We start from the raw sequence: 22,058 nt of genomic DNA, 5'->3' as shown, positions 1-22,058 counted from the left end.
GGGGGGGAGCTGGCGGGGGTGGGCGTGAAACCCCACCGAGGCCGTGGAGGGCGGGGGGAAGCGATGGGGAGGAAGGAGGCCCGAGAAGAGGGTATGGCCCCCGGTGCGGCGGGGTCTTTGTGCTGCCGGAGCCTGTCTGTGCCAGCCTGGCTGAGCCTCCGTCTAGGGGAGAATCTCCGGGCTTTAGTCTCTGGTGGCATGTCCTGCCCTCCCCGTGTGTGTGTCCTCGGCTGCTGGAGCTCCCGCTTGCAGGGCTTGGCTGGCATGTTGCTAAACCGTGGCCGAAAAGGTGCAGGGGGAAAAAAAATAAACCCCAACCACTGTGGCCTGTGATGGTGCTGGTTCCACCTGATGATGCAGCGTCATAAATACGCCTGGACTTCAGCAGCAGTTCCTCTTCTGATAGCTTTTGCAGGAAAGACTTTAATTGGGTTGAAAGTTGCTCTGCTGACAAATTATTTGCAGCCTCTGGGTGCTGCTGTAGTGCGGTGAGGATTCAGGCGTCCTGATCCCCAGCGGGGCTGGGATGCTTCTGGGCAAGGAGTGGGGAATCCCCTGCACGAAGCAGCCGTGGAAGGAGAGCGCCCATCGCTCACGACAAAGGAATGTGGGGAACACGCGCAGCTTCCCCGTTCTTGGAGGTCTGACTTTCAGAGCACATCATGCAGCCTGTCTGTCTGTTTGGGGAGCGTAGGGAGCAGAGGGAAGTTGGTAATTAAATGGGATAAGGCTTTATTCACGACAAGGTTTTGCAAAGCAGGCCGTGTTCTGCTGCTCGTCTCAGCTGTAAGCACCTGAGCTCAGTGGTGTCTCATCTTACAGGAAGCAGGAAGGGCCTTAGTCTTTTTTTAATACAGTTTTAAGTGATAAATGCAAAAATGTCCAAAAATGCAACAGCATCTGATAAACCTTTTTGTTATAATAACAGTAAAGCTGCCTGTGGGAGCTTCGGGGGCTGGGTGTTCATCGTGGCCCGTTCAGCACAGTGGTAACGTCCAGGGGTGTTTCTGAGCTGGTTTTATCCTTGTTGCCGAGACCAGCAGATAAAACTAAAGCAGTTTTTCCAATTCAGGCTTCCCTGCTGTCAATTTTTGCAACGCTAGAGCGAGCAGAGGAGTTGCAAGAAAAACTTGGATTTCTGTCAGAAGATCTTAAGGTGGCATTTGGGGAAACTATTTTTAGCAGGATTGCGTAACTTAAAAGCTGAGACTTTACCTACTGGGCAAATATTTCTTTCCCTGCGCGTGGTGCATGCCTGCTGTGCAGCGATCCTGCTGGAAGAGCCTCTCGTCCCAGCTTCAATCCTGGCCAAGCGAGGTGGGGGTTTGAGGCGAGCAGAGTCCTGGCCAAGGGCTGGAATTTCCAAAGCGAAGTGCCGCAGGGAGGCAACTGATGTTTAGATCACCGGCTTGGTCGTGTTCAGCCTGTTGGGAAAGGCTGGGATGCATGAGGGCTTTCTAAGACTGGCTGGGGCTCCAGAGGGACCCTTATTCTTCCCATTTAAATTTAAAAAAAGGCAAGGCAGAGTAATTTTTTATGGGGTTGGAAGACAAGGTAAGGAGTAGTCTGAGATGTGGTGGTGGTTCTCTGTTCTCGTGACTGACTTCGGACCCTTGTCCCCAGGGGAACGTGTATCTGTGTTGGAGGCATATGGGGCTTGTGTTGCAGGCGCTCAATGGTTTCTGCACAGGTTATTCGGCTTCTTAGGAGAGTTGTAAAGGCTCTTCAGGAAATGCAGGTTTCTCTTCTGTGTGGCTGAAAGCCTGGGTTTGTGTGTGGAGGAAGAGAGGTGTCTTCATCAGGGCCCTGAGAGGGGGTGAAGGGCTGGGCACAGCCTTCCACCTCCTTTTTTGCCATGCTCATTTTTCCTTCCCTTCCCCCCCTTCCGTGATTAGATCTGTCCTGTCTGACCTTTTGACTCCTGCATGGCAGCAGCTCTTGGCCCTCGAAGAACAACATTTTGAACCGTAGAAGAGGAAGGGGAAAAGATGGGCCATTGGGAGCATCTCCCTGAAAAGAGTAAAACCAGCCCAGCCCTGCCTCTTTGCCACTTAGGAAGGAATTCTGCCACGGAAGGTAAATCAAGTACCTTGCAAAACTTTCTCCATCTGTGCACAGGGGATGAGTTTTAAGTCCTTCCTCCACACACGTGGAGCCTCCGACACGTGAATGGTTAGAGTTACATCAGCAGTTTTACAGAGTGTTGCTTTATATATACTTTCAGGGCTTTTGGTTGGATGCTGCCGATAACTTTGAAGTCATATTTATCTGAAACCTTTGGTTTTGCTCTGTTAACAAGAAAGACTTCTATGTCTTGATGGTCCCCCTGTTGCAGCTGACAGTGCAACATGTATGGCTGTTCTCGCAGCTTGTAGCTTCCTGATCTCTACCCTGGCAGATTTACCTAGAACACTGTTCAGAGATCACAGCCTGCTATTCATGGATCTGTGCAGGTTCACAGTGAAGGACGCAGCTCTTGCTCTAAAGCTGTTAAAGAACCTTTGTTGTAAATTAATGTCTACAGGGAAATGGCAAGATCTTCCTTAAATTTCAGAGGTTTAAAACAAGTCCTGCCAAACTGGCTTAGAAACTGCCCCTGCCTGATTTCTGTATCTCTTATTTCACTTGGTGCTCTAGAAGCAGAAGGGCAGACACTAAAATTCCCAGAGCACTCTTGAAAGAGTGAGGTTCCCTGTGACTTGCAGGGAAAGCCTTTGTTAACAAAACCCACTGGTGAATCTGGAGTTCTGGAAAAGCATCCTAAAAGGCTGCAGAGACAGCTGGAGGCAATGCAAAGCGAACTTCAAACAAACCTAAAGGTAAAAGCGAGCTGTGAGTTGCGCTGCTCAAGCGGTCTCTGCCCGTGTTTTCTCGCTCATCAGTCAGCTTGGTGACTGGCCAACTGCTGGGGCTTCGCAGCTTGTGTGGGCTCCTCGCAGCAGAAAACAGGAAACACTTCTTACTGAATAGGATCTGTGCTGCTCTGCTCTGAGGATGGGATTATTCAGCAAGTCTAAAGAGATCCCTTGCATCCAAATGCTTTCAACTGAAGGCAGAAACCCCTTTGGTCTTCTCGGGTTATGATGTCCATGTGGCAGCTGGTCTGGGCTCACTCGGTACAACGGTAGTGCCGATAGTCGAAGGTGGGTCTGACCGGGAGCATGGAGGCTTGGCTGACGTGCGCAGGCCAGGCTGCTGAACTGTCTCAGCAAGGGGCTCAGGTTCTGCCCTGGGCTCTTGGGAATCCTATCCTCCTGTTTGAGGAGCTGGGACCTCTTGGGGTGCTGCTGGTGGAGGCAGTGGTTCACAGGCATCCTCCTGCATCCTGGGTCTGCCTTTCTGTGGCAGGTACCAGAGCAGTACATATGCCCTTGTTTAAAGGAACTGCCCAGCATGGTTTCCTTTGGGACAAGGCATCGCTTCCACTTCTGGCAGAGCAGTTAGAGTTGGGAGGGGACAGGCTACTGAAGGAGCAGCGATGTGGGATGCTTTTTATAACTGAGTGTGCGTATTCAGACATTTTGCTGGCTGTGACTTACATCTGCTGTTTCTAGGGGGCGGAAAAAAACCCTAAACATAAATTAGTTTAACTTCAGATTTAGGCTGGTTTTTTTTTGTTGTTGTCTTGATGCTGTAAGAAACAAACCAGAAAATAAAAGGCTTGGCAGATCTGGGTAAAGCTGTGTCGTGTAATTCCAGCATGGCCCCAGCTGTTAACAAGTGGTTTGTTCCGCTTATCTAACGAAGGGACACCTGCCTTGCAGACCCTTGCATCCTTCTCTGTAGCCATGAACGCTCTCCAGACAAATCACTTCTTGTGGCTGCAGGGCCCAGCACGTGCAAGAGGCCCCGTCCCCATCGGAGCCTGCCGGTGTCTCTGCCGTCGTGGATGAGGAACGTGCAGCCCCCCAAAAGCAGGCTGGGGCCGGGTTCCTGCCTCTGGACTGTCGGTGGCAACGTCTTCCTCTGGTCTTGCTGCATCTGCCTGTAGACATGCTGCAGGCTGTGGTAACATGCTGTGCCGCATTCCTCCATGATCTCTAGGGTTTGTGAGATGTGTCAGAGCTTGGGCGACAGCTGGGGAGGGCAGCCGGTGCCCGGGCAGCTGGTGGCTCGAGTAGTTTTTAATGGGAGCTTGTACCCCAAGTCACAGGACCTTGTTTAGTTCCTGCCCGGGTTCCTGGTAGGCAGGAGCTGTTGCAGAGAGCTCAAGCAAAATAAAGAGACTTTGCGGTGTCGAAATGCAGCAAGTGGGAAGAATATTCTAAGCTCGAGCATAAAGAACAAAACCAGAAATGTGTGTTTCTGCCTGGATCTTGAACAGTTCCCCTCTGATAAACCCGGGGCATAGGAACCTGAGGCTTGGGAGGCTGCGGTTCTGTCTGCGATACCTGGACCGAGTGTATCCCCCATTCCTGAGGATGATTGGTGACAGCCCTCCTGTGCTGGGGGGGTCATGGGCAGGGTCTCACCCTGGGGCTGTAGCTGGGGTACTGCAGCCTCTGCAAGGCAGGCGAGTGCTTGGCAGGAGACAAAGCGTGGGTGTAGCCCTGTAAAGGAGTGCACCCCCCTCCTGTTGAAATATTTTTGGAGGAATATAATGCTGTCTTGAGTAAATCTGCCACAAGGTTTCCTCCCAGTTGTCCCTGTGTTGTTACATAGCTGTGGGGTTTGGTGTATTATTTCTGCCCCTTTGGCAGTCCTGTCTGAGGTGTCAAAGCCCCTTCACAGCACTGTAGATTGAATTCCTGAGGTTTGGAAGGGCTTGATCTGAAAAAAGTACAGAAAGGAAGTGGCAGGAATTGGGTGGGCAGCTCAGCAGCTCCAGGTCAGGCCACCCTGTCAGAATGTCTTAATAAAGAGCAGGACCTTGATGTTCCTGAAACAATGTGATTTTTATCCCTGCCCTGCCAGAAGTCGTTGCCCTGGCTTAGCAACCTGCAGCACCAAACTGTGTTCCCTGAGCTGCTTTCAGTTGCGAAGCAGAGGCTTGCAGTCAGCTGCGATTCTTGATTATGCATTTCATAGGGCTGTAGGACTTGATGCAGCGCCAGGAGAGATCTTGTCATGTTCCTCGCAGGCTGAAGGTAGGGGTGGCTGGAGCGGAGCAGGGGTTTGATCTGGTCTGTGGACGTTGCTTCTGCTCATCCCACAGCTTTGGAAGAGAGCTGCTGTTTCAGTTCTCTGGCCATGGAATTGGGGATGGGATGGGTAAAAGCTGTCTTGTGCTGAGCGTGCGCCAGAGAGCAGGCTGTGCTGGAGGCAGGAGGGATGGGGCACTGCGGGGTTTTACCTGGGCTGCTTGGCTTGCTTTTTCAGATGAGCCTTGCCCAGTCTGAGGGGATAATGCCCTTGCCCCATGGCTGCACACTGGGTCATCCACCACCCTGTCACCTCCTTTGCTTGTGTAGGTGCAGAGGTGAAACTGCACGGTGCGATGTAAGCTTGCTGTGCTGAGAGCCACTCAGCTTTCAGCAGCTGCCTAGAGGAACTTCCCCCCCAATTTTTTTTTTTTTTTTGCTTTCCTTCTCGAGGTGGCTGATTTCCATGGTGAGCTATTCTGCCTCCAGCCTCTTTCACTTAAATCCTTTCAATGCACTGAAAGTATGGAAAACAGGATGAGTTTGTTGGGTCCCAGTGTCCCAGGGAGACACTGCAGGCTGGCTGTGGTTTTTTGGTACTGGTAGTGTTGTTTCATGTTGTGGGATTCTGAGGTGCTGCCAGCGTTGGGCACAATGCCTGTAGGTGTTCCTGGGACTATCAGCTGGGCTTTAGTGATCCTGAAGAGCTTCCCAGAATAAGGAATGGCCTTGCTGGGTGGCAAAGCCCTCTAGCCTGATTCTGCAGGGGTTAAGCAATAGGAGCTCTTCAACATGTTGTTTGTCCTACCAAAACGGGATCTTGAATGTGGGCAGGGCCTCACAATTGATGTGTTTTCTTCCTATTATACAACTGAGAATGATTGTTTAACCCCGCTTTCCTTTTGATCTTGTTTGCCTGTATGTACTTGGGGAAAAGCTTCCTTTGACTTGTGAAAGGCTTTTTAGAAAAAGTTGTGGGTTTTTGTGTTTTGGTTTTTTTTTTTTCCTTTGGAAAGTTTTGCTTTCTGGATGTGTGCTAATGTCGAACAGAAGATCAACACTGGAGGAAAAATCTTTATGGGAAGAGCTGTTAGATTTGTACTCTCAATGCTTTTGGCATTTAATTAGCAAATAATGAGTAATATTTTTGTTTCGCCTGTGGCCTCTTGAATCAAAATAGTATGTACAAAAACTTTGTGGATTACAGTCAGTCATTCTTGAAGTCTCTGCTAACTGGTTAAAACTCTTTGAAGAAACATCTCCATGCAAAAAAAGTTTTAGGCCTGGGGGATATTGATTATTTCAGGTGTGGGAGGGACTGCAGTGAGCATGCTGAATCCATCAGGTTTTGTTCCTGCTGAAGGAAACACAGTTTGGAGAAGGAGTGAATTAACTTGTGTCACCATTGTTCCAAAACAAGCACATTAGCTCAACAATTATGTTGAAGTGGGTGGTAACCCTTTAAAGGATTAGTAAGCAAGAATCCAGATACTAGTTGGTGTCGGGTAAATCAAACACAACTCCTTGGTGTTCCCTTTGAGCCTGGAGTGCAGCTCTGCTATGGTACCAGTCTGTGCAGAGTTGTGCTGTGGAGCAGTGCTGCTTGAATGCTGCTATATCGCAGAGCACGAAGGCTTGCCAGGCTCTTCCCTGAAACTGGAGTTGCTGTTAGGATTGCTTCGCTGGCTTTTCCTGTGAGTGGAGCGTAAATTACTTCAGATTGCTGTCTGCTTCCTGGGTATGTGCAATAGCAATTAGAGGCCCTGTGTATTAATGCTGGAGAGGAGCAAACGAGTCACGTTTCAGCTGAGGCTGTTTGAGTGTCTGATCAATTTTTTTGGTGGGGAGGGAGTGCTCCTGCTCTGTGGTGTCATTAGTGGGGTGGTTAATTATGCACATGCCAAGCAGCTGGTGGTTACTGCTGGTGGGCATGCAGGCAGAACTGGTTTGTTGTATCTGCTGCTCTTCACCAGTTACTCTTGATGGAGAAGGTGAAGTCAGGCAGGTGAAGCGACTGGCCTGGCCTGCAGACCAGTACTCTTGTCTGTGCCAGTGGTTTTTAAGTTCACGGCCCATGGATGTTTTAAATGCGTGCAGAAATTCCTGGGAAAGCCACTAACCCATGCAGGCTCATGGCACACAGTCAGGCAAGCCAGATGCCATCAAATTGGGAAGAAGCAAAAGAACAGGCAGAGCAATGCCATGAATCTGATCCTGCGGCCGCTGAGTTGTCTCTCCAGACCTCACGGGTAGTTCTGAGCATGAGACTCTGTTTGTGGCTGAGCCCAGGGATTGCCCGTGCTGGCTGGACTCTGGACCCGGCTTGGTTTTGGTGCTGGCATTTGAAATCAGATCTGCTCTGTTGAGCAGCGTGTAACATGGGTGAGTGCGGGGTGTGATTTTTGTACCAGAAAAGTCAAGGTAATGATCAGAAAGACCAGGAAGGTCTGACAAGAGTCAAGGCTATAAACGCAGTCACTTGGAACGGTCTGGCCAGGTCTGCGGGGCTCGACAGAGCTGCCGAAGCCCTGTGCAGCGAGGAGAGTGCAGTAGAGAAGGCAGCTGGCCCCCAGCCTGTATCTCAAAACTGAGCGTTTGTTTTTCTCGCTGCCTTCACATTTCTGTAATGCACAGCTCTAATTCCCATCCTTGTGCCTTGCTGGGTGTGCAACCCCAGCTGGAGGAGCCATGGGGGATATGGCAGCCGGACCTGCACTGCTGGTGTTTCATTTCCAAAGAAGCTATGGGATGTACACTGTGCCAGCTCTTCCTTGCCATTAAATCCTAATGGGACCTGTATCTGAGCAGAGAGCTCATAGTTCCAGATTAGGGCAAAGTTTGGATTTGTGCTCAGCCTGTGTGTCAGCAAGTGCCTGCTTCGGTTCCCTGCCAGGCCTGGCAGTGCAGGGAAGTCGCTTTGGCCAGGAATGTACAACATGCACTGGGCTTGTTTCTGTCCTGCTGTACTGTGTGGTTTAGAAACTGGGTCGCTGGACATCTAGGTCAGGCAGAGGGACTTTCAGCCAGCTTTAGATTATGCTGCATGTTCAGATTCAATATTGTTCTTGTTAATCTTCAATTTCAGACTGCTCTTCCTTTCTTGTGGGACACTGGGGTCTGTTTATAGCACTGGGCTCCGCGACTGCTGGGTGGCTCTAACCTGGAGCAGGGTGGCCATGCACCGGGCACTCATCTTGAGTGTGTGGCTTGCAGGGGCCCAGCAAGTTCGTCACAGCTGCTGACCGTGCTGTGCTCTAAAATGCACAGACTTCAGATGCCAGAGGACGTCGTGAGCCACAGTGAGTGGTGCTGGCAGGAGGGCAGGCGAGTAATCACGCAGGCTTGGCAAGCTGCCCCTGGCCAGCTGGGCTGCACTAACTGGGTCGCTTGCAGGACATCAACAGACTGTCGCAGCTCTGCACACTGACTGTCGTTGGGCTGGTGAATCCTCTCCTGTTGTACGGGAACAGGCTGCTGTCACCAGAGCCAGCTCTGGTTGCTGACATGAGGGTTTCCTGTGAAACTTCCATTGTGTCAGGTCAGTTAGGAGCTGCTTTAAAGCTGCAAGGCACGGACATGGGCACAGCTTCAACACTGATGACTCTTCCGTCTTCAATCTGCTTGTCAGACCAGAGATCTGGCTGAGCAGAGCCCTTTTGCCTGTGTCCTGGCGCCAGCCCTGATCCTATCTGAGCAGCCTCCTCACCTGGTCTGGGTGATGGAGCCCAGCAAAGCACTTCAGCCAAATGTCAGCCCCCCTGCAGAGCCCCTGTGCTCCCTCCCAGGTATGGACGGGGCAGCTTCTGCTGTGTAGCTCTGTCCCTGGTCTTCTGCTGTCCCACTGGCAGTGCCGGCAGCCTCTTTCCTTGGTGTGACCTGGACTCCTGGGAGCAGAGGCCCTCTTAAATGGATGCAGATCCTGGGGGCTGGGAGCCAGTTGCTGCAAAACTTTGATTTCTTTAGGCTTCTGGATCTCTTTTTTTTTTTTTTTTTCCCACCTGGAAACTTTCCAGCAGCAGCAAGACTGCTTCAGAAACTGTGCAGCCCCCCGGAGATGTATTTACTCACAGCAGGGAAATAGAGACAACAAAGTGTGGTGCCCCAGAACACAGACAGTGCAAACCAGTGAGAAGATCGCTGGTGTCCTGGCTCCCATGCTGGGCTTTAACTGCTACAGAACAGCCCCTCTTGCATCCATATGTTGTTTTCTCTCCCTTTCCTCCCCTCCCCCTTGCTTTCTGGTTTTAATTCTATTTCTTTTGGCTCACAAAGCTGATGAAATTAGGAAAGATTATTAAAAACACCATTGCTCACAGAACAGGTTTCTTCCGAGCTATCCCAGCTGCAAAGGGGCTCTGGTATCTGTTGGCAACACTTATATTGGAAATAATGAGAAAATGGTGTCTTTTTTTCCCTGAGAACCAGGCAAAGCCTGAATGCTGGAGACTTCCAACACAGACTAATTAAGTTTGATTTGTTTTGTTTGTTTGTTTTTAATTTTTTTAAGGGATTCTGTCTGGTCTTCTGTATTTCCACAGAAGGGATGGGCTTCCCTAGTGAACTGGCACCAGATACTGGCTCAGAAGAGGGGCTGGCTGTGTGGATCTGCTAAAAGGAGGGCAGGCAGCAGAGCTGGCAGATGCTGCCAGCAGCTGGTGTCCCTGGGGAGAAGGTGGACACCTTTGTGTTTGAACACAAGGCCCTGAGATGGTCGCTGCTCTTCATCCGGTCCTTGGCTTTACTGACCATTGTGCTCTGATTTTTCCAGGCGTATTTTTTGCCATGTGTTTAGTAGGTAGGTGCTGGCTCTGCTCCTGTGATCATGTTGTTCTCACTGTTGTCATTTATTGTCTGCCTTGGACTGGGTTGGTTTATCTCAGTGAGCTCTAGTTGTGAGTGCAGTCATCCCCGTTGCCTGTTCTGCCTGGCATAGCTGTGCGGGTCGAGGTGGGTTGGTGCCTCTTTCAGACCTTCACCCTCTCAGGCTCGGGGTGGCTGGGGGCCTGGGGAGTTTTGTAGCTAGTGCATCGTTTACCTGGGTGAAACTCGCTTCCCTTCCAGTGCCGTTGTCTGCCTCTGCGCTGGTCCTTGCTTGTGTGGCTCACACTCGTACTCATCAGCTCCTGGGAGTGAGTCAGTGTCTCCCGACAGCCTGGCACACTGTTTGCATGGTGCAGGTGGAGGTGTCTGCTCCTGTCCTGGGACCTGCAGCCAAGAGCGTGCTGTAAGATCTCGTGAAAGATGCTGCTTTCCCAGCAAAGCTGTCTAGGGCCAGGCCCTTTCCAGGTTGCTCTGGATCTTTGCCCATGCCCAGGTGTGCTTGTAGCCTGAAACAGCTGTTGACCGAGGAGAGCTGGCTGTGTGGGTGAGCAGGAGCATGGAAGTACAACCCTGCGAGCTCCAGATAACTCAGCCTCCTTGTGCTGGTGGAATGGAGAGCTCCTTCGGAGCCGGTAGATGCTGGCTTGCTCCACAGACTGCCTGGAGCAGTCAACCAGGCAGAAAGCTTGGCTCAGCCGGAGTGTCTGGGATCCAGCGGCTCAAACATATTGTGGCAAAAAGGAGGGAACATGTGAACATGTGCTCTGGGGGCTGTGGAACAAATCCTCAGGCTCCCATGCTGACTTTTTTTTTTCCCAAGGAGGAGGGGGAGCTTTTTTTTTAAGCCATTAATTTTCCCTTTGTCAACAGAAAAAAATTTTTCAGCAATTTTCCTCTGGGGGCAGGAACAGTTAGTTATCATGCTGGAAGACAGCACAATATTACCACAGAAATCTTATCTATATGCTTGCTGGTAACATGAAAGATGGGCAGATAAGCTTTGGGTCAGAGGAGCCCCAGCCTTGCTCGCTGTGATCCTGTACTGCCATTTGAAGGGCGGAGGTAAGCTCATGCCAGACAAGTGAGTGAAGCCCCTGTCTGCCCAAGATTTGGAGCAAAACTGCAGTGCATTGGGTACGTGGGAATGAATGTCCTGTGACCAGAGTAGGGGGAGTTGACAGTGACGGTCTGCCTTAACTTTTAGATGTCATGTTTGCCTATTTAAATGGAGGGTTTGTGGGGAGGATGGAAGAGCTGCACAAGTTGGGGCTTGAGATGAGATGCAGTTGGGGAGCTGGGGAATCCCTGCCATGACGATGAGACAGGCTTGGGGCTGTCCTCCATGCAGCACTGCTCTAACCAGCTGGGGAGTGAGTTGTTGCCTTCCTCTTTCCTGTCCTCTACTTCCCCAAGGGCTTATTAGGAACCTTTGTCTCTGCTGGTGGATGCTGAGGAGGCTTTGGGTAAGGGTAGGAAGTCAAAGTGCTTTTGACTTGTTAATTACTGATGCTCTCTGATACCATCAAGCCCTTGTTGCTATGTAGATCTCTTCTGTGTTGAGCAGTGTGCAGGCACTTGAAGTCCCCAGGCCAAGAAGATGACAATCTACAAAGACAAGGCAGGATGATGGGGATGATGACACAGGTAGCAGGGAAAAAGTGACTTATCCCAGCTTTTCTCTGTAATTTGGGCTAAAGCCCAGTTCTGTGACTGGCCTCTGATCTGTGCGAGCTATCCCCTCTCCCTGCCCAGCCCTAGGGAGGCTGATGGTGCTGGGGTCAAGAAGCTGTGTGTATTTGGAGAGGGCAGGATTGGGAAGCTCATTCGCTTAAATCAAGTATAATCATAGGTGGCAGTTGCTGTTTACTGGAGAAGCAATTTCCTGTAACTGGGTTTGTCTGGGTTCCTGCTCAGCCTTCCCTCCCCTGTATTGTGTCTTGCCTGTGTTGCAGATGGTTTGGCTTGACTTCACCCTGGTGTCTGACTGCCTCTGGAAGCCCTTCCAGGAAAGGTATTTTTTAAGCTCTTTGTGCTTCGGTTCAGCACATGATGGATCCCTGCAGCCCGCGAATCATCGCTCTTGATGAGTAGCACTGCGCAAGTAGGGCTTGCTCGTATTAGCTATGTGATACCTTCTTTGGGGCCATCCTGCAGGGTGCTGAGCCCAGGGAAAAATGAGTGTATCCAGTATCCTGCGGGGCCAGGTCAATAATTCACCTCTGGATCTAGCAGGAGGGAGATTGGGTTGCCAGCTCCATCTCACTCGAGCGTTTGCAGACACTTTCAGCTCTCCTGTTTCTGCTTCATGACAGCAGCAGGGTGCTCCTTGCTTCAGTGTGCTGGCAGAGCCCCACAGATGATCTCTGGCAGAAGGAGGAACAGCTGGGTCAAGGAATGAGAAGAATTCGGAGGCGCTCAGACTCGTGCAGGTGCTGAAATTTTTCTGGAGGAAGTTTTGATGTGGCTTCTGTTTGGCAGATGGCAAGGCTGGCTTTCAGTGTTCATGTTTTGCCCTCCACTTGGCTCTTTCCTGAGTGGATGTGAAGACGTTTAGTGTCTTGCCCCGCTGTTTGTTGGGAAGATGACATTGGAATTTGGAAATGTGGAAGCAAAAGACAAAGAAAGATGAGTCGCTAGGGAGCGTGGTTCTGAAGAAGCGGTGCCCAGCGCAGTTCTACTTCGATACCTGAGTGCCTGTGCAGGAGCAGGTGCTGTGTCTCCTGAGCAGAAGGAGAGGGCAGGCTGCTCGTGAAGTTGCTCACACATTCAGAGGCACATTAAGACACCAGGGCATGAACTGGTGCCTGAGCACTGAGCAACAGAGAAGGTCAGTGTGGTTCCAGCTGCAAAGTGAAGCACCTCTGTGGGGGACTAGCAGGCTGCATGGGTGCTGTGGCTCAGCTGGCAGCCAGGAGCTGTTGTGCTGGGTTCTCCACATCCGTGTTTGCCCTTCCAGTTGGTTTGAACCCAATGTAAATGTGTTGGAGGTGCTGAGACTTGCAGTGCGAGTGGCTCATGAAGGGATGGGAAGGCATTTGGGTCCCTTCCCAGTGGAGGAGAGCAGCATCTGTCCAAAGGCGTGGGAAGGTTTAAGAGCAACCGATCCTAGTTGCTCAGAGATCAGTTCTCCTTCCAGCCTGCAGCCGTTAATCGTGTTATCTGAATTGCAAACGCTGACTCAGGGACTTTCCCCACCCCAGCCTCTGTCAGAGGAGTCCTTTGTCTGTGCCTGCTCTGTGGAAGCAAAGAATCCATCCACACGTGGAGCTGATTTATTGTCTGACTTTCACAGTGTCCAGTGAGTTGATTTAAGTCCCTCCCTGCTGCCCCTTGACTTGGGGAGGGTCCCAAGGGCCAACCATGAAGCCATTGCATTACCTACATCCTCCCTTTGTGTCCATCCATCGCCTTCTCTCCTCCCTCACTGCTCTAGCTGAGCAGACTCTGGTTTCCACAACCAGCTCTGCTTGCTATGTCTGTCTAGAGCCAAAGCTCTTTCAGCTGTGAAGTGCTGGCTGGGGAGGTGTGTGGTGTTGTGCAAGCAACTCGGCCGAGGTGCAGGAGCTGGTGCTGGAGCTGTCTGGAGCTGGGTGGCCACATCTGGCTGCAGAGCAGCAGCAGGGTGAGTTCCTGCCTGCCCTCCAGAGCAAGTAGATGCTCCTGGTGTTTGCACAGCTGGAAGCGCTGTCATGCCATGGTCTCATCACCGTGTGGATGGTGGTTTCGGAGCCTCATGTGGCATCTGCATGCCCTTGTACAGCTCCCGTCCCTCCTGGCTCCTGTTTGTGTTTGGGGTAGGGACTCCTTTCTCTGGAGTCAAGTGCAGCGTATGGCTGTGGCGGTTTGTCACCGACTTTGATGTTGGTGAGAATGGGAGAGGAGGAGCTGGCTCTTTAGGGACAAGCCACAGAGGAACCAGTAACTGCCGGTGTGCCAGGGCAAAGCTCAAGGTTGGCCTCTGGCAGATAGTGTAAGAAGTTGGTGAACGGTGTTACCTGGAAATGCCTTCCTCAGCAGGGAGGGGTGAGGACTTGGTGCCTGAGGGGCTGCTCTCAGGGCTGCATGCCTTCTGTGCTGGAAGCAGAGGCCCCAACAGCTTTGGCGAGTCATGGGGGGCTCCTTGTCCAGGTGCTGGAGCACCCAGCTGAGGTCACGCTTTGCTGCAGATGGTGTTGGGTGTCTTGACTCTGTGTCTGCTTGGCCGAGTGGGAAAGCCACTGGAGATGGCAGCAGAGGACAATGCCTGTAGCAGGCAGCTTGGGTGCCAGGAGCCAGCGGGCCTGCTGTCCCCAGGGAAGGAGCTGGTTTCTCTGCAGCTGATGTGGCGAGGCTGGTGGGTGTCTGGCTGCACCCAGGAACGGTCCCTGGCACACATCCCACTGCTCAGCCCATGGGACTGGGCTTGTTTTTAGAGGTGGCCCTGTGCTGTCCTCTCATCAAACCAAATAGAACTCTGGGGAAAAAAACAAAACAACCAATTAAAAAAAAAACAACAAACAAACCCAAACCAAAACCCAATAACCAGCAAGAAGAAAAATTGCAGCAGAATTAGTAATAACATGTGTGGGAGAGAAGCAATGCCAGCAGCACGTCAGAACGGAGGAGTTCAGCACACACAAACGGGGCTGAGACCGCTTCCCACTGCACACTCCTCCGTATGGCACTTGACTGTGAGCTCCAGCCATGCCCGGGGCTACCGCAGCTGGTCACACTGGGAGGAAAGAGCAGGAATTTGGGAACCAGGATGATGTGAGGGCCGGGACCTGCTCTGTCCAGACACCACAGGATGCTCAACTGCTGCTAACTGCTCTTCTTTTTCCCTCCACAGGGTTCTGGCATCGGTGATGAGCAATGGGGTATGATGTAGCACGTTTTCAGGGGGATGTTGATGAAGACCTTATATGCCCCATCTGCAGCGGGGTCCTGGAGGAGCCAGTTCAGGTAGGTTTCTGTCTGAGCACTGACTGTGGCTACTGAAAGCCTCCGATTGCAGCTCCAGACTTCTAGATGTCTTGATCAGATGATGGGCGCCGCACACAGCGTGTGCATTAGGTGAGCTCAATGGATTCTTAACTTTCCTACTAATGGTTTAAGCTAACAGCACGGGTAAGGAAGCAGCACCAGGGATAAAAGTCTGCGGTTGTGTGAGTTCTGGTGGAAATGAACTAAAGTTCTGGGTTTGGGGGATGTCCTGGGGTCAGCAAGGAGGCGGGAGGAAGGGATTAGCTTGTGTGGGGTCAGGTTTCCCTTACTCTTTCATTCCTGACTCCCTTCTTAACTCTAGCAAAGCTCAATGCAGCTGCTTACCAGTGATGGCGTCCCAAGGCAGAGATGGCAGCAGCTATGCTAAAATCTGTCCCTTGCTTATGGCTTCATGCTTGGTTGACCCTCTCTGCTTCCCTGCACACATGCTTCCTCCATGCTACAGAGCTGTTCTGTTTTACTTGCCATTGGGAGCCTGGCTCGGCTATCCTGTCACCAAACGTAGCTTGGAGGATGGACAGACCACAGCCCTGGTACCAGCACACTGCTCTGCCTGGGCCTGGCACAGCTGAGTTGTTTGGTGGATCCTCTGGCTCACTCTGCAGCTTGTGCAGCCACTTGGGGAAGGAGGGTGTGCATGGAGAGCTGCTGCTTCCACTCCTCCCTCCGCTTGCTGTGAAGCGGAAGGGCTGTTGGACGGGGCTTTCCTGTCAGTTCTGTTATTACAAGCTCTTGCAGTGCAGCGTTGCTCTGGAGCACTGGGTAGTCTCCAGCCGTCCTGTGCCTCTTGGTGCTGGAACGGCTGTATTTGTCACTGTCCTGCGAGGTCCTGTTACCTGGGGAGAGGTTAGTGGCAGCTTTTCTAGCCCCCTCACCAGTGCTGACCAGACTGGAACACTGCTGGCTGAGTGGAGCTGGCTGCTACATGGGACTTTGTGTGTCCCCCCTGGTCCCTGCCCCTTCCTTTCAGGGTCTGCATGCCACCGGAGGCATTCCTACACTGGCCAAGCTGTGGCCATGTGCTGGGTAGCTCAGTACCCTCTGCGTAAATCCAGCTTCATTTGAAATAAAACAGATTAAAATAAAACTGAGCTAATCTGAAATGTGTGCATAATTATTGCAGTTTCATCACTTAATAATGAAACACATCACAAAAGCTGTGGTTTTTGCTGTGCTGGTAAGCTGCCCGATGGGGATCCCAGAGAGTCTGGAGCTGTGTACTGTAGCCCACCCTGTGCAGGTGGGCTGGGGGTGCGTGGAACTGCAATCTATTGTAGTTAAAATCATGGGTTTGCACCTTCCAGCTATGTGAATCTGTTATGTCAAACAAGCTTTGATTTTAAAAAGTCTGTCAACATGTGAACACGATCACAGGCCACCGCATAAAACAGAGGGAAAGTTGCAGCTTTCTTAAGCAGGTTTATTTAAATCTTCTTTTGAGAATGTGATATCACAAATTCCCTTGTTCCCAGGCTTTTCTCAAGTGTGTTTAACAGCCTGTCTGTTGGATGCCAGCCCTCCTGCTCCTGCCAGCACCACAGTAACTGGAGTTGTGATGAGGCTGAGTTTGTAGCTAGGCACAAGCTGTGCCCTCTGACAAGCCTTGGTTTGAAGGGAGCAAATTCCTGAGGACTCTTTCCTTGTTCCTCCCTTCCAGCGCAGTCCCTCTGCCTGGTCAAAACAGGGCTGTCTCCAGTGATACCTCAGAGGGCTCAGGGCTGTACCCAGCCCTAAGATTTCAGTATCTCCAAGGATGGAGATTCCCCAGGGCCCATCCCTGCATTACGGGCACAGAGTGACCCTATGTGTGCAATAGCCAGTGAAACTGGTGTGATTCATCTGTCGCATCTCCAGTCTGCACTTGGTGACGCTGGGGTACCCTGATCACTAAACTTCAGTGGGGCGGGCATGGGCTTAAAAGGATAAAACACCACAAGGGGAGCAGAGAGGCTGGCTTTGTGGAAGACAGTGGAAAGCCAAAGCCTCGTAGAGTGGGACTTCAGGAAACTGTGAGGGAGAGGAGGGGCTGTACCTGTGCCAGAGCCCAGCACGTGCTGCCTTGTCTGATGCAGGCTTGGCTGCCTGCTGGCTCGGAGACACTGTGCTGGGCAGGTTGGCTCAAGCTGCGTCACCACAGGGGCTGCACTAAAACTCCCCAGATGGTCCTGTAGCTTGAACGGGTGAATCCTAACCCACCGTACATCCTGTAATCGTTGTCTGTCTTTGTTGGCTGGTACGAGGCAGCCTGCAAGGCACTGTGCACTGGGGGAACAGCTTGTAAGTGAGATTTAGCCCTGAATGTGTCTGACCTTCCTGTAACTCCGGGTTTCTGCTCTGTGGAAGAAAGCTCAGTGTTGTCCAAAGAGCTGGCATGTGTCCCGCTCCCCCTCCCCAGTCTTAATACTCTTTTCAATTGCAGCTTGAATGCAAGAGCAGAGCCCAGCTGTGTAAATACAGTGAAGTAATGTTCTAATCTGCCCTGGAAAAATGTTTAAATTTAGCATCTTGATCTGTCTTGGCCCCTCAGCCCTTTCAGGAGGCAGCATTACCTGGGATGGAGCAGAGCAGGAGCACTGCTCTGAGGGGGTCCATGTCCTGTCACAGGGAGCTGATCTGCCTGCAAGACACCATGTGTCGGGGGGGGGTCAAAGAGAGTACCCTGGTGGGGCTGCGCATGCAAATTAAAACTGGGGTGGATGAAGGTGGGCACCTGCTTTTCCAAGGGAAAGGGAGGACGGCTCTGCAGCAGTGCCTCTTGTGTTGTAGCGGACGGTACCGTGTGCGGCTCTGGTCTTTACAGGTGTGGCTTTTGGTGTCTCATTCCCCTGTGCGGGCATTGTGCCTGCTTGTGTAATGGAGGTGCTTCTTCGTTTTGCTTTCCTCGCCCAAGGCAGCACATAGCTGCTGTGCACCCCTTGAAGACCGAGAGCCTTTCTCTGGTCAAGGTTGTCCTCCACACACAAGCCAGCAAACGCTTTCCCACTGGGTCTGAGTAACACATGGCTGTTCTCTGCCCCTCCGCAGGCTCCTCACTGCGAGCACGCCTTCTGCAATGCCTGCATCACCCAGTGGTTCTCCCAGCAGCAGACGTGCCCTGTGGACCGCAGCGTCGTGACAGTTGCCCACCTCCGCCCCGTCCCGCGGATCATGCGTAATATGCTCTCGAAGCTGCAGATCACTTGCGACAACGCTGTTTTTGGCTGTACGGCAGTTGTGCGACTTGACAACCTGATGTCTCACCTCAATGACTGCGAGCACAATCCAAAGCGCCCAGTGACTTGCGAGCAGGGATGCGGGTGAGGATGGCCTTGGGGGGCTCTGCCACAGAGGGTGGGCAGAGCAGGAGACAAAGGCTCAGGGAAGGAAACCGGGGTTTGGTGCCTGACACCCTTTTGCCCCATAGGTGCAGAGCTCTGGGGGTGGCAGGGCTTTGAAGGCCATGGTGCTGCAGAAAGGGTTGGGAAGGATTTTTAGTCAAACCCTTTTCTTCTTAAACTTGGTTCAAAGTCCCTGGCTCTTCAGCTCGTTGCTGGGGCTTAGGTGTTGGTCGACTGCTGGAAATGGGGTACTGGAGCCTTTGTGAATCCGCCCAAAGCCATTCCAGCCCCCTGGCACAAGTTCCAGCATGAGCTCTGCTCCCTCCTACGCATCACCAAAAGCCGGGAGCGGTGGGTGGCTGGTCTGGCCTTGGCAAGTGTGCTCTTGGTGCTGATATCCTTCCCACTCACGTGTTGTAAGCATCCAGCCAGGTGGTGACTGACTGTTGGCTTGGAGACTATCAGATCTCCTTGGATGAAGTCAGAGACTGGATCAGGCCCATGGGTTGCCTAGCGTGGGACCTGATTCTGAGCCCTGATCACTTTGGAGGAGGAAAATCCCCATTGCCTGCTGACCTGGTGGTGGTTTGTTCGCATAGCTCTCCCCCAGACCATTTGGCCTGGCCCTGAGACACAGCAGGGAATGGGCCTTCCTACACCTATTGGAGGTTACAACGCTGGGCTTCCCGGGCCTCTTGGCAAGTCCTCCAAGACTGGATTTGTTCTGGAGACTGTTTATGTGCTTACACCAAGTGCTCTGGTCTGTAACTTTCCCTAACATGGGGCCTCCACCTTTTTTTTTTGTAACGCTCCACAGCTTGGAAATGCCCAAAGATGAGCTGCCAAACCACAACTGCATCAAGCATTTGAGATCTGTGGTGCAACAGCAGCAGACGAGAATTGCCGAGCTGGAGAAGACCTCGGCAGAGCACAAGCATCAGCTGGCCGAGCAGGTAGGTCCGTGTGTGCGAGGAGCTGTCTCACAGCAGGGTCTCTCATGGGAAGGGTCAGTCTCGCCTGCTTGGACACCAAACGTCACAAAAGCATTGTGGACGAAGAAAGTGGCTGCAGAGCAGCCCGAGCTGAGTGCAGCCAGGGCTCTGCTGCTGTTCTGCACCTCTGTCGTCCAGCTGCTGGGACAGTAGCTGAGCTGACGGGCAGGGGTGTGTTCCCCCTGCCGCTGTGCTGGGGTCTGGTCTCATGGTGGGTAGCTGAGGCATTGACTCCTTTTTGCAAACCCTGCTCTGTCCTGCCTGTTGCAGAAACGGGACATTCAGTTGCTGAAGGCCTACATGCGTGCCATCCGCAGTGTCAACCCCAACCTGCAGAACCTGGAGGAGACCATTGAATACAATGAAATCCTGGAGTAAGTGCTGGTTCTCGTGCTGATCGGGGAGGAGCTGGGGAGCCCTGCGTTGGGGTGCAGGTGGAGCTGGGCGTCTGCTAGCTTCGCTGATGGATTTGAGAGGGGGTGATGTGCCTTCCGAGGCAAGAAGAAAATGCTTCACAAAAGCAAGGGGGCAGTTGTGGGGTGTTTGTGCTGGGGAGCAGCACGTGAGCTGCTTGCACAATGGGTTTGGAGCATTTTTATTCTTCCACCTGCATCCTGCCCATGAGCAGGAAGCTGCCAGATTCCTTCCTCCTTGTGAGAAAGGCCGGAGGAAGCAGCTTCTCATCTCATCCTTTCTTCCCCTCCCTCTGGGGAGGGAGTAGCAGAGCTGAATGCCGCAGCTGGGTCCCATTTCAGGGTGAAAACGGGAGGGATATGTGGGGAAATGGAGGCATTCCCCATCCAGCTTTGCTCCCGAATGTGGAGCAGACCAGAGGCAGAGCAGTTCCCTGCTTTTGATGGGAGCCAACAAAAATGCACAACACTGACTGCTTTGTCCCCCTGTCTGTCACCAGGTGGGTGAACTCCTTGCAGCCGGCCCGGGTGACACGGTGGGGTGGAATGATCTCCACGCCGGACGCGGTGCTGCAGGCCGTCATCAAGCGCTCGCTGGTGGAGAGCGGCTGCCCCACGTCCATCATCAACGAGCTGATCGAGAACGCCCATGAGCGGAACTGGCCGCAGGGCCTGGCCACACTGGAGACCCGCCAGATGAACCGGCGGTATTACGAGAACTATGTGGCTAAGCGCATCCCCGGCAAGCAGGCCGTGGTGGTGATGGCCTGTGAAAACCAGCACATGGGCGAGGACATGGTGCTAGAGCCGGGACTGGTGATGATATTTGCACACGGAGTGGAGGAAATCTAAGGACTTTCAAAGAGAAACGCTTCGTGATGACGAGGGAGAGGAGGGGAAAGGTGCAGAGGTGGAGACTGGGGGTAGCCGGTCAAAACTGCTGGTGTTCCCTAGTCACCGACATGGTTTTCTTAGGGCACCGTTCCCTCAAACCTCTCGCTTCCTAGCTGAAATGATTCAATGCCTCTGGTAAATACTGCTCAAACACTTGGCCCAGCAGTGACCACACACTGCAGCCCCTCCACGTTCGCCCCTTGCAGATCAGCTTCTCCCGTTCAATGTCTTTTGAGGAGAGAAGGAGCAACCGCTCCACATGTACTGCCAGACTCCTCAGACCCAGCCTGTGTTTTGGGTGCTGGTGCCTCTCCCAAAGCCCGGCTCCTGGTCCAGCCCAAACCCCGAGGCCTGGCTCGGCTCTTGCTGTGAACAGACCCCACGGCCCCTGGCAGCTCTCGCTTATCTGGTGCCTGAATCCTCCCTGGGCTTTCTCTCCCTCTGTGGATTTTCTGCCTCGCTCTCCGGCGTCTCTCTGCCGCTGTCTTTCCAAGCCTTGGCTCTGACGTCCCAGTATGGCGGCAGCAGCGGGGTCCGCTCCCACCTCCTCCTGCGGGTTGGGGAAGGGGCTTGGCCAGGGGAGTCCCTGAACTGGGCGCTGTCAGCGTCACCCCTTGGGGTCCTGCTCGACCCTGCAGCCGCCCGGAGCCAAACCAGCCGGGGATGAGCCCCCGGCACCCGCAGGGCACTGGAGGGGCTCTGTGTTGGGGACCAGCCTTTCCCCTCGCCAGTGCGGCACCCTGCAGACCACGGGCCCCTCTCTCCTTGCATGCCCCAGCCCCTCTCCTCCCTGGGAGAGGCAGGATCCCCACGCTCGCCCCCCAGTCCCCCAGCTCACAGCCCCCCCAGGCGTCTCCTGCCCTCCCACCTTGCCCGGAGATGCCGTCCTGCCCTGTGTTTGCTGGTGTTTGGCTCCACTTCCTCTGCTGTTACTGCTGTTAGTTTTCCAGACACTTGTGATTGTGGTTCTGTATTTTTTTTATTTGTACTTTTTTTGGCCTTTTCTTGTTTTTATTCCCACTCCTCCTTTCTTATTTTATTTTTGAAGTACCGTGGACAGGCGCCTCAGAACCTGGTTACGTTTACTTGTTGGGAACTTAATTTATTTGCATTTGTTATGTTGTTTTTTACAGTACTTTCTCCTCCGGTGTCTGTACCGCTCGGATCTGGCTGCAGCTGGGTCCGGTGCCTGGCCGGCCTGGCGGGAGGCAGGGATTTAAGTGATCAATAAACAGCGTTCTGGTTGCTTTATCAGTGTCTCGGTGCCTTGGAGGGGTCTGTGCCTGCTCCCAAAAAGCCCCTGACCTGGCGGCGTTTGGCAAAGGGGCTCAGTCCCATCTGAAAAATGGGTGGGTTTGGGGGAGTCGTCCCCATCTTGGGGGGGGGGCATGGGGTCCCTCCCGTCTCTTTGTGCTGCTGAGATCAATAAACGCCTTTCCTGGGTGCTGCTGTTGTGGGTCCCCTCAGCTGGGGCCCCCCCCCGGGAGGGACAGGTCCTGCCACGGGGGTCCGTGGGTTGTCCCCTGTACCCAGCTCTGCAGCCCCCCCGCAAGGTGT

General features: G+C 52.9%; 2 protein-coding genes across 5 annotated transcripts in view; both read left to right on the top strand.

Moving 5' to 3' along the window:
* The first annotated feature begins 1,876 nt into the window (after positions 1-1,876).
* Positions 1,877-21,189, top strand: RNF41 (ring finger protein 41, E3 ubiquitin protein ligase). Of its 4 annotated transcripts, XM_010565113.1 has the most exons (7): positions 1,877-2,076; positions 2,638-2,819; positions 14,731-14,843; positions 17,910-18,181; positions 19,020-19,155; positions 19,465-19,568; positions 20,108-21,189. In XM_010565113.1, exons 3-7 carry the CDS (start codon positions 14,754-14,756, stop codon positions 20,457-20,459), a joined length of 954 nt encoding a protein of 317 aa, XP_010563415.1. In that variant the 5' UTR covers positions 1,877-2,076; positions 2,638-2,819; positions 14,731-14,753; the 3' UTR covers positions 20,460-21,189. The 4 variants fall into 4 exon arrangements, with proteins under 4 accessions (XP_010563415.1, XP_010563416.1, XP_010563417.1 ...); XM_010565114.1 differs by lacking the exons at positions 1,877-2,076; positions 2,638-2,819 and adding an exon at positions 2,863-3,143; XM_010565115.1 differs by lacking the exons at positions 1,877-2,076; positions 2,638-2,819 and adding an exon at positions 9,614-9,876.
* Positions 20,761-22,058, top strand: part of SMARCC2 (SWI/SNF related, matrix associated, actin dependent regulator of chromatin, subfamily c, member 2) — a 9,352-nt gene continuing 8,054 nt past the window's right edge. Inside the window, exon 1 of the mRNA XM_010565179.1 lies at positions 20,761-21,057. Within this exon, the coding sequence (XP_010563481.1) occupies positions 20,761-21,057 (297 nt within the window). The remainder of the gene's footprint in view (positions 21,058-22,058) is intronic.

Source organism: Haliaeetus leucocephalus, unplaced genomic scaffold (genome assembly GCF_000737465.1).
Source record: "Haliaeetus leucocephalus isolate CR32 unplaced genomic scaffold, Haliaeetus_leucocephalus-4.0 Scaffold186, whole genome shotgun sequence".
Lineage (NCBI taxonomy): Eukaryota > Metazoa > Chordata > Aves > Accipitriformes > Accipitridae > Haliaeetus > Haliaeetus leucocephalus.
The sequence above is the reverse complement of the archived record's forward strand: the minus strand, read 5'-3'. Positions and strand labels throughout refer to the sequence as shown.

Coding starts and splice junctions, on each gene's coding strand:
- RNF41 (XM_010565113.1), top strand. CDS start 14,754: ATGGGGTATGATGTAGCACGTTTTCAGGGGGATGTTGATGAAGACCTT. Junction 14,844..17,909: donor TCCTGGAGGAGCCAGTTCAG/GTAGGTTTCTGT, acceptor GCCCCTCCGCAG/GCTCCTCACTGCGAGCACGC. Junction 18,182..19,019: donor ACTTGCGAGCAGGGATGCGG/GTGAGGATGGCC, acceptor AACGCTCCACAG/CTTGGAAATGCCCAAAGATG.